Here is a 17,280-nt window from a genome sequence, read left to right as displayed (position 1 = left end):
TTTCGGTTTGCCACGTTTGTTATTTTGTTAGTTGTAAGTGTTCACAGTTTCGTCTTGTTTATTAAAGTCATGTTGAACACGAGCTACGCTGCGTCTTGGTCCGATCCCTGCTTCAGACGAAGAGGAGGAAGGCTGCCGTTACAATCAACTAGCCTGTACCCCCGCACACTGACTCGGTACCGGTGCCCCCTGTATATAGCCTTGTTATTGTTATTCTATTTGTGTTACTTTGTATTATTACTTTTTATTTTAGTCTACTTGGTAAATATTTTATTCTGCTTAAACTGCAGTGTTGGTTAAGGGCTTGTAAGTAAGCATTTCACGGTAAAGTCTACACTTGTTGTATTCGGCGCATGTGACAAAGTTTGATTTGATATTATCCAACGTCAAATCATTGGATAATAAAATGGAAGTGGCTGAACGACGACATGAATAACATACAGCTGGCTGGGTTTTCGGTCCATCGGCAAGATAGAACWGCTGTGGCGGTCTGTGGGGTGGCAGTCTGTGTTTATTTGTAAATAACAGCTGGTGCACGAAATCTAATATTAATAAGGAAGTCTTGAGGTTTTGCTCWCCTCAGGTAGAGTATCTCGTGATAAGCTGTAGACCACACTATTATTTACCAAGAGTTTTAATCTATATTTTTCGTAGCTGTCTATTTACCACCACAAACTGATGCTGGCACTAACACGGCACCCAACGAGCTGTATAAGGCCATAAGCAAACAAGAAAATCCTCAGCCAGAGGCAACGCTCCTAGTGGCCGGGGACTTTAATGCAGGGAAACTTAAATCTGTTTTACCTCGTTTCTATAAGCATATTACATGTGCAACGAGGAAAAAAACTCCAGACCACCTTTACTCCACACACAGAGACGCATACAAAGCTCTCCATTTCGCAAATCTGACCATAACTCTATCCTCCTGATTTCTGCTTACAAGCAAAAAGTAAAGCAGGAAGTACCAGCGACTCGCTCAATAAGGAAGTGGTCAGATGACAAAGATGCTAAGCTASAGAACTGTTTTGCTACCACAGACTGGAATATGTTCTGGGATTCTTCAGATGGCATTAAAGAGTACACCACATCAGTCACTGGCTTCATCAATAAGTGCATTGATGACGTAGTCCGCACAGTGACCGTACATACCCCAACCAGAAGCCATGGATTACAGGCGACATCCATACTGAACTAAAGGGTAGAGGTGCCGCTTTCAAGGAGCGGGACTCTAACCCGGATGCTCACAAGAATTCTCGCCATGCCCTCCGATGAACTATCAAACAGGCAAAGCGTCAATACAGGACTAAGATAGAATCGTACTACACCGCGTTGACGCTCGTTGGATATGGCAGGGCTTGCAAGCTATTATGGACTTAAAAGGGAAGCACAGCTGCCAGCTGCTCAGTGAAACAGACTATGCACGCTTCGAGGCAAGCAACACTGAAGCATGCATGAAAGCATCAGCTATTCCAGACGACAGTGTGTTCATGCTCTCCGTAGCCGATGTGAGAAGACCTTTAAACAGGGCAACATTGACAGATTACCAGAACGTGTACTCCGAGCATGCACTGACCAACTGGCAAGTGTCTTCACTGACATTTTCAACCTTATCTTTGACCGAGACTGTAATACCAACATGTTTCCAGCAGACCACCATGGTCCCTGTACCCAAGAACACTAAGGTAACCTACCTAAATGACTACCGACCCGTACACTCACGTCTGTAGCCATGAAGTGCTTGTAAACTCCTGTCATGGCTCACATCAACACATTATCCAGAAACCCTAGACCCACTCCAATTTGCATACCTCCCCAACAGATCCACAGATGATGCAATCTCTATTGCACTCCACACGCCCTTTCCCACCTGGACAAAAGGAACACCTATGTGAGAATGCTATTCATTGACTACAGCTCAGACCCTGGGACTAAACACCTACCTGCAACTGGATCCTGGACTTCCTGACGGACCGCCCCCAGGTGTTGAGGGTAGGCAAAAGCACATCTGCCACACTGATCCTCAACACGGGCCCCTCAGGGTGTGCTGCTGTCCCTCCTGTACTTCCTGTTCACACTTGATTGCATGGCCAAGCATGACTCCAACACCATCATTAAGTTGCCGACGACACAACAGTGGAAGCCTGATCACCAACAACGATGAGACAGCCTATAGGGAGGAGGTCAGAGACCTGGCAGTGTGGTGCCAGGACAACAACCTCTCCCTCAACGGATCAAGACAAAGGATAAACTATCATGGTCCAAACACACCAAGACAGTCGTGAAGAGGGGACACAAACGCCTATTTCTCCCTCAGGAGACTGAAAAGATTTGGCATGGGTGCTCAGATCCTCAAAACTTCTACAGCTGCACCATCAAGAGCATCTGACCGGTTGTATCACCGCCTGGTATGGCAACTGCTTGGCTCCGACCGCAAGCTCCACAGATGGTAGTGTGTACGGCCCAGTACATCACTGGGGACAAGCTTCCTGCCATCCAGGACCTATTTGCAAAAGACTCCAGCCACCCTAGTCAGACTGTTCTCTCTGCTACCACACGGCAAGCAGTACCGGAGCGCGAAGTCAAGGTACAAAAGGCTTCTTAACAGCTTCTTCCCCTAAACCATAAGACTCCTGAACAGCTAATAAAATGGCTACCCGGACTATTTGCATTGTCCCCCACCTCCATTTTACGCTGCTTCTACTCTGTTTATTATCTATGCATAGTCACATTACCTCAATTACCTCAACTAACCTGTGCCCCTGCACATTGACTCTGTACCGGTACCCCTGTATATATGTCACGAACCGGCTCAAAGCCCGTAACAAAAGGGAGACAACGTGGAGATAAGGAATAAACAAAATATATTATAACTAAGTACAATATAAAATGGTGTGTGTAATCAGTAGTGTAAGTGAGGTGTTTTGCATTATTGAATGTGATAATGCAGGGTGTTGAAAGGTGCTAAAGCAAACAACCAAAACCACCAAGATACACAACAAAATCTGTAAGGTGTCTGCATGGAGAGTCTCTTCCATGAATGGGGAAGTGGTGTATTTATCCTATGACACAGCGGCCCAGGTGTTTCCCATGTAACTGACAGCGACTCCCAACTACGCCCACCGGCATCCTAATAAGGAAACAAGAACAAAGAGAGAATACGGCAGACAGAGTGGGAGGGTCGTCACATATAGCCTCGCTACTTTTAGATTCTTCTAAAACTGTTTTACTTCACTTTATTCTAATAAATACTTTCTTAACACTTATTTTTCTTTAAACTGTATTGTTGTGTAAGGGCTTGTAAATAATTATTTCACTGTAAGGTCTAGAACCTGTTGTATTCAGCAGATTTATTATATTTTTGATTTGATTTGAGAGTTGTTGCACAGCTATTTTCAGGTCTCTCCAGAATGTTCGATGCGGTTCAAGTCCGGGCTCTGGCTCGGCCACTCAAGGACATCAGAGACTTGTCCCGATGCCACTCCTGCATTTTCTTGCTCTGTACTTATGGTCATTGTCCTGTTGGAAGGTCAACCTTCGCCCCAGTCTGAGGTAGGGCTCTGAGCAGTTTCCATCAAGCATCTCTCTGTACTTTGATCAGTCATCTTTCCCTTGATCCTGAATAGTCTCCTAGTCCTGCTGCTGAAAAACATCTCCACAGCATGATGCCTCCACCACCATGCTCACCGTAGGGTTTCTTTCAGACGTGACACTTGGCATTCAGGCCAAAGAGACACTTGGTTTCATCAGACCAGAGAATCTTGTTTCTCATGGTCTGAGAGTCTTTTGGTGCCTTTTGGCAAACTCCAAGCGGGCTGTCATGTGCCTTTTACTAAGGAGTGGCTTCAACCTGGCCATTCTACCATAAAGGCCTGATTGGTGGAGTGCTGCAAAGATGGTTGTCCTTCTGGAAAGTTCTCCCATCTCCACAGAGGAACTCAAGAGCTCTGTCAGAGTGACCATCGGGTTCTTGGTCATCTCCCTGACCAAGGCCCTCCTCCCCCGATTGCTCAGTTTGGCCAGGCATCCAAGTCTAGGAAGAGTCTTGGTGGTTCCAAACTTTTTCCATTTAAGAATGATGGAGGCCACAGTGTTCTTGGGGACCTTCAATGCTGCAGACATTTTTTGGTACCCTTCCCCAGATCTGTGCCTAACAAAATCTGGTCTCGGAGCTCTATGGACAATTCCTTCGACCTCATAGCTTGGTTTTTGCTCTGACATGCACTGTCAACTGTGGGACCTTATATAGACAGGTGTGTCCCTTTCCAAATTATGTTCAATCAATTGAATTTACCACAGGGGSACTCCAATCAAATTGTAGAAACATCTTAAGGATGATCAATGGAAACAGGATGTACCTGAGCTAAATTCTCATAGCTAAGGGTTTGAATACTTATGTAAATAAGGCATGTGTTTTTTATTTGTAATAMATTTGCAAAAAWKTCTAAACTTTTTTCGCTCTGTCATTATGTGTATTGTGTGTAGATTGAGGAGTATTTTTATTTAATACATTTTAGAATAAGGCTGTAAAGTAACAAAATGTGGAAAAAGTCAAGGGGTCTGAATACTTTCTAAAGGAACATGTGTATGAATGTGTAAAAAGGAAGAGCGGGATCTATTTATGTATATGTGTTACGACTCTCGTCGAAAGGAGTGGACCAAAGCGCAGGCTGGAAAGTGTTCATGATATTTATTTTCAAAAAACACTCTAACAAAATAACCAAAGTGAAAACGAAAGCACACAGTTCTGTAAGGCAAATAAACTATACAGAAAACAAGATCCCACAAAACTCAAAAGGAAAATGACAACTTATATATGATCCCCAATCAGAGACAACGATAGACAGCTGCCTCTGATTGGGAACCATACTCAGCCAAAAACACAAAGAAATAGAAAACAGATTTTCCCACCCGAGTCACACCCTGACCTAACCAAACATAGAGAATAATAAGGATCTCTAAGGTCAGGGCGTGACAATATGTGTGTTTCTGACAGTGTGTATATGACAATGTCCATGTCTTTGTGTAGGCGTGATCGTGTGTAAACAGGAGGGAAGGGATCTCTTCATGTTTAAATATGTGTGTGTGCGTGTAACAGAGTGGGTTCCTGTCTCTCACTGGACTYGGACATGGGACYTTCTGTTACATGTGCAACTGCAACTGCATGTGTCTGTGTAATGTAAATGTGTGAAATGGGTACTGAAGGTGACTCACCATCCATGTCTAGTCTCTGCATGATGATGGCCAGCTCCACCTCACTGGGCATGTATCCCAGGGACCTCATGGCCATGCCCAGCTCCTGCTTGGAGATGAACCCGTTCCCATCCCGGTCCAGCACTCTGAATGCCTCCCGGATCTCTGTCAACACAAGGAGGAGAAGAGAGGATCCACCATGGTTAGGAATTATTTTAACTCTGTGCCTAAGCTCAAGAACAATGCAAATGACATCTGCAATAACCTGCAGGCAACTTAGATGGTGGTGACAAATAAGCTGTGTACGACAAGCCGCTGTACTGTGTCTGTGCTACTCCTTCCCTTCAGTTTGAAAGATACCCATCAGCGTCAAGCCTAAAAGTCAGCAGGCTCCTCTGTGCTTTCATGAATTAATATTTTATTAGTGTGTCTACAGAGAAAATTGGGCTTATGGCAGGGAGGCAGTGAGCAGGGAGAGAGACAGAGAGAACTAGAGAGAGAAATAGAGAGAGAGAGAGGGATAGAAGGAAAGAGAGAGAGGGGAAAGAGAGAGATGCAGCGAGATTGTAAGAGAGAGAGAGAGAGGCAGCCAAGGATGTTTTTAAATAAATCAAATGTTATTGGTCACATACACATGGTTAACAGATGTTATTGCGAGGTTACTGAAATGCTTGTGCTTCTGGTTCGCACAGTGCAGTAATATCTAACAAGTAATCTAACAATTCGACAACAACTACCTAATACACACAAATCAAATTAAAGGAATGGAATAAGAATATATACATATAAATATATGGATAAGCAATGACCAAGCGGCATAGGCAAGATGCAATAGATGGTATAAAATACAGTATATACATATGAGATGAGTAATGCAAGATATGTAAACAGTATTAAAGTGGCATTATTAAAGTGACTAGTGATCCATTTATTAACTTCTATGGCTGAAGTCCCGTTAACGGGATCGATATGACAACAGCCAGTCGAAGTGCAGGGCGCTAAATTCAAAAAACAGAAATCTCATAATTAAAATTCCTCAGACATACATGTGTCTTATATCATTTTAAAGGTAATCTTGTTGTTAATCCCACCAACGTGTCCGATTTCAAATAGGCTTTTCAGCGAAAGCACTACAAACGATTATGTTAGGTCACCACAAAACCACAATAATCACAGCCATTTTTTCCAGCTAAAGATAGCTTCACAAAAACCAGAATAGAGATAAAATTAATCACTAACCTTCGATTATTTTCATCAGATGACACTCATAGGACTTCATGTTACACAATACACTGCATGTTTTGTTGATTAAATTCAATTTATATTCAAAAGATCTGAGTTTACCATTGAGGCGACTAGATTCACTAGTGGCAAAAAACTCAAGTGACTTTGCATAGCCCACATCGTTTCAACAGAAATACTCATAAATATAGATATAATACAAGTTATACACATGGAATTATAGATTATACCTCTCCTTAATGCAACCGCTGTGTCAGATTACAAAAAAACTTTACGAAAAAGAAACCCAGCTATAATCTGAGACGCCCGCTCAAAAAGTAAAAACACACAGCCGCAAAGATGGCGTCAACATAAACAAGAAAAATATGATAAATATTCCCTTACCTTTGATGATCTACATCAGAAAGCACACACAGGAATCCCAGGTCCACAATAAATGTTTGTTTTGTTCGAAAAATCCGTTATTTATGTCCAAATACCTTCTTTTGTTAGCGCGTCTGGTTTACATATCCAAACGCTAATTCTGGTCAGCGTAATATCGGACAAAAACTTCAAAAAGTGATATTACCGCGAAAGAACAATTTCAAACTAAGTACAGAAACAATCATTAGATGTTTTTAACAATATAGCTTCAATAAAGTTCCAACCGGAGTATTCTTTCTTGTCTTCGTGAGCAATGGAACGTAAGTGACTTCCATGAGGAAAAAGCATGATCAGAAAATAGGCTGCTTGATGACACCCTGACTGATTCTGCTATCATCTCTCCCACAACATCATAGCAGTCTCATTATAATTTCTATTGATGGTGACATCTAGTGAACCCTAGGCAGTGCACAATCATTCAATATCTCAAGGATTTCATTAGGACTCTGTGAAACATACAAGCTCAGATTTCTGACTTCCCTGTTTATTTCAACTCAGGATATTGCCTGCCAATATGAGTTCTGTTAATCTCCACAGACATATCAAACAGTTTTAGAAACTTTAGAGTGTTTTTCATCCATAACTAATAATAATATGCAAATATTAGCAACTAATGACTGAGGAGCAGCCCGTTTGATATGGGCACCTTTCATCCATGCTACTCCAATACTGCCCCTTCAGCCATAAGAAGTTAAAGTGGCATGATTAAGTGCATGATAAAGGTCATGATTTCAAGTCTGTATGTAGGCAGCAGCCTCTATGTTCAGTGATGCTATTAACAGTCTGATGCCTTGAGATAGAAGCTATTTTTCAGTCTCTCGGTCCCAGCTTTGATGCACCTGTTACTGCAGGGCGTGCAAACAGGCAGTGGCTCGGGTGGTTGTTGTCCTTGATAATCTTTTTGGCCTTACTGTGACATTTGGTTTTTGGTATTTGTTTTTTTATTAGGATCCCCATTAGTTGTTGCAAAAGCAGAAGCTACTCTTCCTGGGGTCCACACAAAACAAGAAACATGACATAATACAGAACAGCAATAGACAAGAACAGCTTGTAACGGCTGTCGTCTTCCTCCTCGTTTGAGGAGGAGAAGTTTGAAGGATCAGAAGACCAATGCGCAGCGTGGTAATTGTTCATCTTATTTAATGGAAGTGAACAACTCAAAATACAAAAACAACAAAGTGAAAACTGAAACAGTTCTATCTGGTGCAGACACACAAAGACTGAAAACAACCACCCACCAAACCCAACAGAAAACAGGCTACCTAAATATGGTTCCCAATCAGGGACAACGATTGACAGCTGCCTCTGATTGAGAACCATATCAGGCCAAACACAGAAAACCAACACAGAAATAGAAAACATAGATTACCCACCCAACTCACGCCCTGACCAACTAAAACAAAAGACAAAACAAAGGAACTAAGGTCAGAACGTGACACAGCTCAAGGACAGAACTACGTCATATTTTTTAAAGGCACACGTAGCCTACATATCAATACATACACACAAACTATCTTGGTCAAATAGGGGAGAGGTGTTGCTATATGTGTTTTTTTAAACCAGGTTTGCTATTTATTTGAGCAATATGAGATGTATGGAAGTTCCATGCAATAAGGGCTCTATATAATACTCTACGCTTTCTTGAATTTGTTATGGATTTGGGGACTGTGAAAAGACCCCTGGTGGCATGTCTGATGGGGTAATTGTGTGTGTCAGAGCTGTGCGTAAGTTGACTATGCAAACAATTTGGTATTTCCAACACGTTTGTTCTAATGTTTCTTTTAAAAAGAAGTACTGATGCAGTCAGTCACTCCTCAACTCTTAGCCAAGAGAGACTGGCACGCATAGTATTTATATCAGCCCTCTGATTACAATGAAGARCAAAATGTGCCGCTCTGTTCAGCTGCAGCTTAACTAGGTCTTTCCTTACAGCACTGGACCACACGACAGGACAATAATCAAGATTAGACAAAACTAGAGACTGCAGAACTTGCTTTTTGGAGTGTGGTGTCAAAAACGCAGAGCATCTCTTTATTACGGACAGACCTCTCCCCATCTTTACAACCATTGAATCTATATGTTTTGACGATGACAGTTTACAATCTAAGGTAACGCCAAGTAATTTAGTCTCCACAACTTGTTCAACAGCCACACCATTCATTACCAGATTCAGCTGAAGTCTAGCACTTAAGGAATGATTTGTACCAAAACAGACTGCAACTCTTTGTTAAAGCATGTAATAGAGATGGAATGTCAGATCTCTAAAGAACACTATGATTGCATGGTATGCTTCAGCACACTATTGAAAACTGAATAGTTTGAGGCTGGGTACTTTTGGAATACATAGATTTAACTCACCAGGACCAGGGAGACAGAGAGGACACCCTGTGGCCTTGTAACAATGCAACAATGTATTAGACAGGACTGCCCCTCACCCAAGACCTAGGCTAACTCAAACATTAATTAATTCCAAACGTGTCCCAGATATGGGATAGAATGTCATACACTTTTTGAGAATACATGTGCTGACAAGAAAATGAATCTTATGGGTCCAGTCTTGCAAAGACCATGTCAATAAACAAAACATAGTAGTGGTATAGTTCTTCAAAGAAACAATAAGAAGTAGCAAACAACAGGTTAACTGATACTTATTGTAGTCCAAAGATAACCCAAGCGTGAAGTAAAGTTTCATGCTAGAGGAGGCCTGCCCATGCTGCCAATCTTTAACCTATCCTTGGTCAATCACCTGTCAATCATGTGCTGAGAAGCTGTCATTTATTCATAGCCAGTCAGGATTAGTAGGAGTGATTTATTTCTCTGAGCTGCAAGGAGGACAATGGTGAGTAAATGTAATGTTTTTTCTCTGCATTTAAATCACCTCGTAAAATCTGAAATGATATTTTGGATCATAAAAGCACTCAGATGTYACTGAGGGTTCAGGTTAGTCGTTGTACTAGCCTCTGAAAAGTATTTTGTCCTTCTCTTCTTCCCAAAACATCTGGCCCGAGCAAACACACTCAGCCATTATCATTCATAACAGAGTACAAAAGCTTGTTCTAACCAGAGACACTCGTTTTAGCAATGTGTTTGTGAAAGAGAACACACACACACAGCACAACAAAACAGAGAAAAACACAAGCACATCAAAGGTGTATGGATTTATTTTGGTACATTGAAATTAGCGCCTCATGAATAAACCCATCAGGAGGATCACAGCAGAACAGAACAGTGAGTGACTCAGGCCTTTGTAGAGTAGGTTCCTGTGTGAGGGCTCGGGCCCATTTGAACACACCAACAACATTCAGACCACAGGTCGTATATTCATACAGCTCTCTCCCGCTTTTCCTCTATTTCACGCACAACTGCTCCCATATCCATCAGGTGCTCTGATGCTCTGTAAACCAAAGCTTTACAGGGGAGCATAATTTAACATCCTGTATGACAAAGTAATACCAAAGGAACAGGAATACCCAAGGAAAATGTCAGATGGAGAAATGAATCAGGGTAAAAAAGACTTGAATTTAGAGTCATTTTAACAGCACCCTGCTTTGCAATCTAGGCCAAGTGCATCAGCACTCATGTTCAGTAGGGCACACCATAGTAAAACTTTTTACAACATAAAACTTCAATATTTGTTTTAATTGGACAACTTCAAGTAGTAGCTCCTGGTTAGAAAATAGTGTCTCCCTACTGAACACTACTTATCCCTACTTTCTCAGTGTATCAAATGTGTGATATGTGCTTTGTGATATGAAGTTAGTGCTGTCGGTGCTGTATGTGTCTATAAATTACAATCTCATATCCACATCTTGCCTGACCTTTCAGACACAGCAGCAGAAGCAGTAGCAGCACAGATCGGCCTCGACGGAGGCAAGACTACCTGGTACACAAAGCTCTCTACCCACACCAACATCTATTCTACATGCTGCAGCGCTCAGAGCACCACACACAAATCAAACAGTCCAAACCACACAAGTAGAATAAGACACAAAAGGAAACTACATCCCCTCCAACAGGCTGAGAGGTTAACAATGTGTACCTGTACTAAAGCTGACTGATGACAACGTGCTGTATGCGGTGAGTCAGCTAGTTCAACGCAGTACAGTAACATTGTTTCACTTTAATGGCCATAGATAAAGACACTTACAGGTAGCTACACCAAATTTCCTCAGTAAATATCCTCATGGTAGAAATGGTGAACATGGTTGAAATGGTAGCTGCCTGTGTATGCTACTATGGATAAATTAATAAGCCAAGGAGATGATTGCTAATCATTACTGTAGTGTAGTGTGTTACAGTGCATTCGGAAAGTATTCAGACCCCTTCTCTTTTTCCACATTTTGTTACGTTACGCTCCCGATTGGCGCAGCGGTCCAAGGCACTGCATCTCAGTGCAAGAGGCATCACTACAATCYCTGGTTCGAATCCAGGCTGTATTGGCCTAGCGTCGTCCGGGTTTGGCCCGGGGTAGGCCGTTATTGTAAATAAGAATTTGTTCTTAAAACTTCTTGTGAATAGGGGGGCGCTGTTTTCACTTTGGAAAGAATTGTGCCCAAATGAAACGGCCTCGTACTCTGTTCTAGATCATACAATATGCATATTATTATTACTATTGGATAGAAAACACTCTGAAGTTTCTAAAACTGTTTGAATTATATCTGTGAGTAAAACAAAACTCATTTGGCAGCAAACTTCCATACAGGAAGTGAAAAATCTGAAAACGAGGCTCTGTGTCAGGGCCTGCCTATTCAACTGGCTTTTATTTATGGATCTGTATGCACTTCATACGCCTTCCACTAGATGTCAACAGGCAGTGGAAGGTTGAATGGGTGTCTAGCTTGATGTGAGCCGATAGAGCTTTTGGAGTGACAAGTCCGCCCTATCGTCAGTATTCAGCTGCACGCCGGGGAACCTCACATTGTCTTCTGAAAAGCGTTCGGTATACACGGCGAATTGCTCCGGCTCTGATTTTATTTGATACATATGAGAAAAAACATAATAAAGTAGGATTTTCAACCGAGTTTGACCAGTTTATTCAACGTTTATTGGACTTTTGGAATTTTTTCTCTTTGCGCCAAGAGATATGGACACGTGCGCTCCACAATGCTAGCCAAAGTTGCTAATTCGACAGAAGAAATGGACATTCTAAAACCAAACAACGATTTATTCTGGAAATAGGACTCCTGCACTACATTCTGATGGAAGACAAGAAGTAAGAGAATATTTATGATGTTATTTCGTATTTTTGTGGTAAATGTTGGCTCCAACAAGGCGGAGAATATGTGAGCGCTGTCTCACAATACTGCATGCTGTATGTTCTACTAAAGTTATTTTAAAAAATCTAACACAGCGGTTGCATTAAGAAAACCAGTGTATCTTTCATTTGCTGTACAACATGATTTTTTAGTAAAGTTATGATGAGTTCTTTGATTAGATTAGGTGACTGTCCAAAATATCTCCGGATATTTGGTGAATTGTTGCTACGTATTCACAAATGTATAAACCACGAATTTGCAGCTCTAAAATATGCGCATTTTCGAACAAAACATAAATGTATTGTATAACATGATGTATTAAGACTGTCATCTGATGAAGTTGTCCAAAGGTTAGTGATTCATTTTATCTCTATTTGTCGGTTTTGTGAAAGCTATCTTTACGGTGAATAAATGGCGTTGTGTGTTTGGCTTACTGTGGTGAGCTAATAGAAATATATTATGTTTCCTGCTGTAAAACACTTTAAAAAATCGAAAAAATATTGCTGGATTCACAAGATGTTTATCTTTCATTTGCTGTACACATGTATTTTTCATAAATGTTTTAATGATGATATTTAATATTCAGTTGCTCTCTGTAATTATTCTGGCTGCTTTGGTGCTATTTGTGATGGTGGGCTGCAATGTAAAACCACGATTTATACCTCAAATATGCACATTTTCGAACAAAACATAAATGTATTGTATAACATGATGTTATAAGACTGTCATCTGATGAAGTTGTTCAAGGTTAGTGATTAATTTTATCTCTATTTGTGGGGTTTTGTGAAAGCTACCTATGCGGTGGAAACATGGTGAAAAATGCCGTTGTGTGTTTGGCTATTGTGGTTAGCTAATATAAATACATATTGTGTTTTCACTGTAAAACATTTTAAAAATCGGAAATGATGGCTGGATTCAATAGTAAAAAGATACATATCTTGAACATTTTGGGACGATTTCAACAATGGACAATTGAAACAAATACAAAAGATAGTTTTGGGGTGGAATTTTCCTTTAATGTGGCATCATTGTATTAATACAGTATTTTGGTCTGAGAGAGCTGGTTAGTGTATTCCCCCTCCACTATGAGCACTGTGATGATGTTGTTGTTTCCAGCAGAGGATTGGATATCGATCAGGCCTGGGCTGGGTCCCACCGCCGGCCTGGCCAGTTGGGTGATTAGTTTCAGAGCAACGTACAGAACAGAACACACACACACACACACACACACAAACACACACACACACACACACACACACACACACACACACAACAACACACACACACACACACACACACACACACACACACACACACACACACACACACACACACACACACACACACACACACACACACAGATAAAAGCATTCATAAACACAGACTCAGCTACTCCTCTAAATTAATGCCAAGAGAGAGCAAGAGCCCATTAATCAAATTCTACTTGTGCGATAAGTGATAAGAAAATGTTGTCATAGTTTATAAAGCCAACGCTCTTGTTGGTTCCAGCAACAGGGCAAGTGGTGTTTGTAAATAAATGTTTTGACTGGTCCAACCTCTGTGATTCATGGCTCAGAATACTGTCTTACTACTTATCCCATATCTAGCCTACTATTTATCCTGCCCATATCAAACACGCAAACCGCTGGCCTAAACTCAATCTCTCTCTATGACCCTCACCAGCCAAATCCACAGTCCCAGTCCTAATCTCTATCTCCTCTCACCAGAAACAAACCAAGCCCAAACCAACCTAGCCCAGTAGTACCAGCCCAAGCCCTGAGGAGACTCACCATCTAGCTCCTCCACAGAGATGCTGGCCAGCTGGTCACTGTCGTGTCCTCAGACAGAGAGTGACTCAGGTAGTTCCCCTTGTACAGCAGTCCTGCCGTCACATGGTGGAACGGCATCTTGTCCCTGTGAGAGAGAGAAAGGGTGGGCTGATTAGTTTAGGATCAGTGAGATCTGAACATGACAGAGAGAGAGAAGAGAGAGAGAGCAATCAGGGGAGTGATTGAAAAAGCTTCTTCCACTTCTCCAACGCACAAGTGGTTATCTGCCACCCTGCTATCACGAAAATACTTTCACCCTGCCACCATACAGCGGGTGAATGCAACCATTTCACGAGACTGTGTCTCAAAACCTAATGTATACCCGGCCCACCACTCCACCCTGCCTTTACAACCAGGTCCACCTCTACAAGGCAGCAATCTCAGCTTTTGCCAGGACCCTGAAGGACGTCACCCTCAACCGTAGCCCCAGCACCTCACACAGGAGCAACAGAGCAATGTACACCCCGCCCAGACCAACGAGACACCCTCCCAGACCTGCAAGACCCCTCCTGAAGGCCCTGCATCGAGAGAACCCACACCAAGAGGACCTACACCCAGACCACAGCATCACTAGCCACACCCCAAACAGCTAAGACCACTCCAAGCAACCCTGGCCATAGCCTATATAGGCCCCCCCCATTTCAGACCTAGGCCCCTTCTGCCCACCCCATGCCGCCCGTCCCTGTGGCAAGGACCTCAACATGACAGCAGGACATATGACCRAGCCATGAGAAGAGCAACAGGCCTAACCCCCACTATTACACCCGCCCAAGCCACATCCTGCAACCTAAGAGGTATGTATCAGATGTTCAACATGCTCTGCTCACACGTACTTTGATGGTCCGAGCCTAAACCACACAAAAACAACACTAGACACTATGGAACACAAAGCTTTTACTATCACATCCTGGAATATACAAGGTCTGAGGTCATCTTCCTTAGGCCTAAAGAGCAGGAACCCAGACATTGTCATCCTATAAGAAACATGGTAAGAAACTTTGTTCCAAGATGGCTTAGCAGTTCAGACGTCATTTCTGTCCTCGTATTGTCGTGTCCTGTATATATATATATTTACACCTTTCTTCGCATATCTTTTATATATTTTATTATCCAAGAACTCAACWACAAAAGCTTTCCTGCAAAAGCTTTCCTGCAACCCGCCTCACYAATTACAAAAAAAAGTATTATTTACCTCAAATCTGAAAATCCACAGTGGAAGCTAGCCAGGGGCTAATCAGAAGCTAGCCAGAAAGCTAACCAGAAGCTACAACAGAAAAACATCCTATGGCGTCTGCATTAGCATCGAACCAGCCCCAGTGATATGCAACTTTTCAGGGAAGCTAGGAACCAATATACACAGGCAGTTAGAAAAGCCAAGGCTAGCTTTTTTCAAGCAGAAATTTGCATCCTGCAACACAAATTCAAAAAATTCTGGACACTGTAAGTCCATGGAGAATAAGAACACCTCCTCCAGCTTCCAACTGCAACTGAAGATAGGAAACACTGTCACCACGACAAATCCACATAATTGAGAATTTCAAATAAGCATTTTTCTACGGCTGCCATGCTTTCCACCTGGCTACCCCTACCCCGGTCAACAGCACTGCCCTCCCCTCTGCTTACTCGCCCAAGCCTTCCCCATTCTCTTTCTCCCAAATACAGTCAGACTGATGTTCTGAAAGAGCTGCAAAATCTGGACCCTTACAAATCAGCCGGGTTAGATAATCTGGACCCTTTCTTTCTAAAACTATCTGCTGAAAATTGTTGCCACCCCTATTACTAGCCTTTTCAACCTCTCTTCGTGTCGTCTGAGATTCCCAAAATTGGAAAGCAGCTGCGGTTATCCCCCTCTTCAAAGAGGGACACTCTTGACCCTAACAGCTACAGACCTTATATTATCCTACCCTGCCTTTCTAAGGTCTTCGAAAGCCAAGTCAACAAACAGATACCGACATTTCGAATCCCACCATACCTTCTCCGCTATGCACTGTTTCAGAGCTGGTCATGGGTGCACCTCAGCCACCGCTCAAGGTCATAAACGATATTTAACCGCCATCGATAGAAACAATACTGTGCAGCCGTATTCATTGACCTGGCCAAGGCTTTTGACTCTGTCAATCACCACATCCTCATCGGCAGACTCGACAGCCTTGGTTTCTCTAATGATGCCTCGCCTGGTTCACCAACTACTTCTCTGATCGAGTTCAGTGTGTCAAATCGGAGGTCTGTTGTCCGGGCCTCTGGCAGTCTCTATGGGGGGCCACAGGGTTCAATTCTTGGACCGACTCTCTTCTCTGTATACATCAATGATGTCGCTCTTGCTGCTGGTGATTCTCTGATCCACCTCTACGCAGACGACACTATTCTGTATACTTCTGGCCCTTCTTTTGACACTGTGTTAAACCCTCAGGCGAGCTTCAATGCCATACAACTCTCCTTCCGTGGCCTCCAATTGCTCTTAAATACAAGTAAAACTAAATGCATGCTCTTCAACCGATCGCTGCCTGCACCTGCCCGCCTGTCCAACATCACTACTCTGGACGCTCTGACTTAGAATATGTGGACAACTACAAATACCTAGTGTCTGGTTAGACTGTAAACTCTCCTTCAGACTCACATCAAACATCTCCAATCCAAAGTTAAATCTAGAATTGGCTTCCTATTCCGCAACAAAGCATCCTTCACTCATGCTGCCAAACATACCCTTGTAAAACTGACCATCCTACCAATCCACGACTTCGGTGATGTCATTTACAAAATAGCCTCCAAAACCCTACTCAATAAATTGGATGCAGTCTATCACAGTGCCATCCGTTTTGTCACCAAAGCCCCATATACTACCCACCACTCGACCTGTACACCCTCGTTGGCTGGCCCTCGCTTCATACGTCGCCAAACCCACTGGCTCCAGGTCATCTACAAGACCCTGCTAGGTAAAGTCCCCCCTTATCTCAGCTCACTGGTCACCATAGCAGCACCTACCTGTAGCACGCGCTCCAGCAGGTATATCTCTCTGGTCACCCCAAAACCAATTCTTCCTTTGGCCGCCTCTCCTTCCAGTTCTCTGCTGCCAGTGACTGGAACGAACTACAAAAATCTCTGAAACTGGAAACACTTATCTCCCCCACTAGCTTTAACACCAGCTGTCAGAGCAGCTCATAGATTACTGCACCTGTACATAGCCCATCTATAATTTAGCCAAACAACTACCTCTTTACCTCTGTATTTATTTATTTTGCTCCTTTGCACCCCATTATTCTATCTCTACTTTACACTTTCTTCCACTGCAAAACCAACCATTCCAGTGTTTTTTTTTTTTTACTTGCTATATTGTATTTACT

The 17,280-nt window shown here is 42.6% G+C and overlaps 1 protein-coding gene across 3 annotated transcripts in view; it reads right to left on the bottom strand.

Annotated features, from left to right (window-relative positions):
• Nucleotides 1-17,280, bottom strand: part of LOC139022822 (calcium-binding protein 8-like) — a 55,316-nt gene that overhangs the window by 13,203 nt on the left and 24,833 nt on the right. For 2 of the 3 annotated variants that reach the window (XR_011473870.1, XM_070434125.1), the window contains exons 2-3: nucleotides 13,901-14,024; nucleotides 5,212-5,355 (exon numbers count right to left, since the gene is read on the bottom strand). Coding sequence is in view for 2 of the 3 variants with exons in the window: in XM_070434125.1 (XP_070290226.1) it covers nucleotides 13,904-14,024 (121 nt within the window). In the remaining variant the exon portion in view is untranslated. Of the gene's footprint in view, nucleotides 1-3,037; nucleotides 3,128-5,211; nucleotides 5,356-13,900; nucleotides 14,025-17,280 lie in introns of those variants that run through there. The other variant, XM_070434126.1, reaches the window with a different exon arrangement.

The sequence above is a fragment of the Salvelinus sp. IW2-2015 genome, linkage group LG22 (genome assembly GCF_002910315.2).
Source record: "Salvelinus sp. IW2-2015 linkage group LG22, ASM291031v2, whole genome shotgun sequence".
Taxonomy (NCBI): Eukaryota; Metazoa; Chordata; class Actinopteri; order Salmoniformes; family Salmonidae; genus Salvelinus; species Salvelinus sp. IW2-2015.
This window is presented reverse-complemented; position numbering and strand designations above follow the sequence as displayed.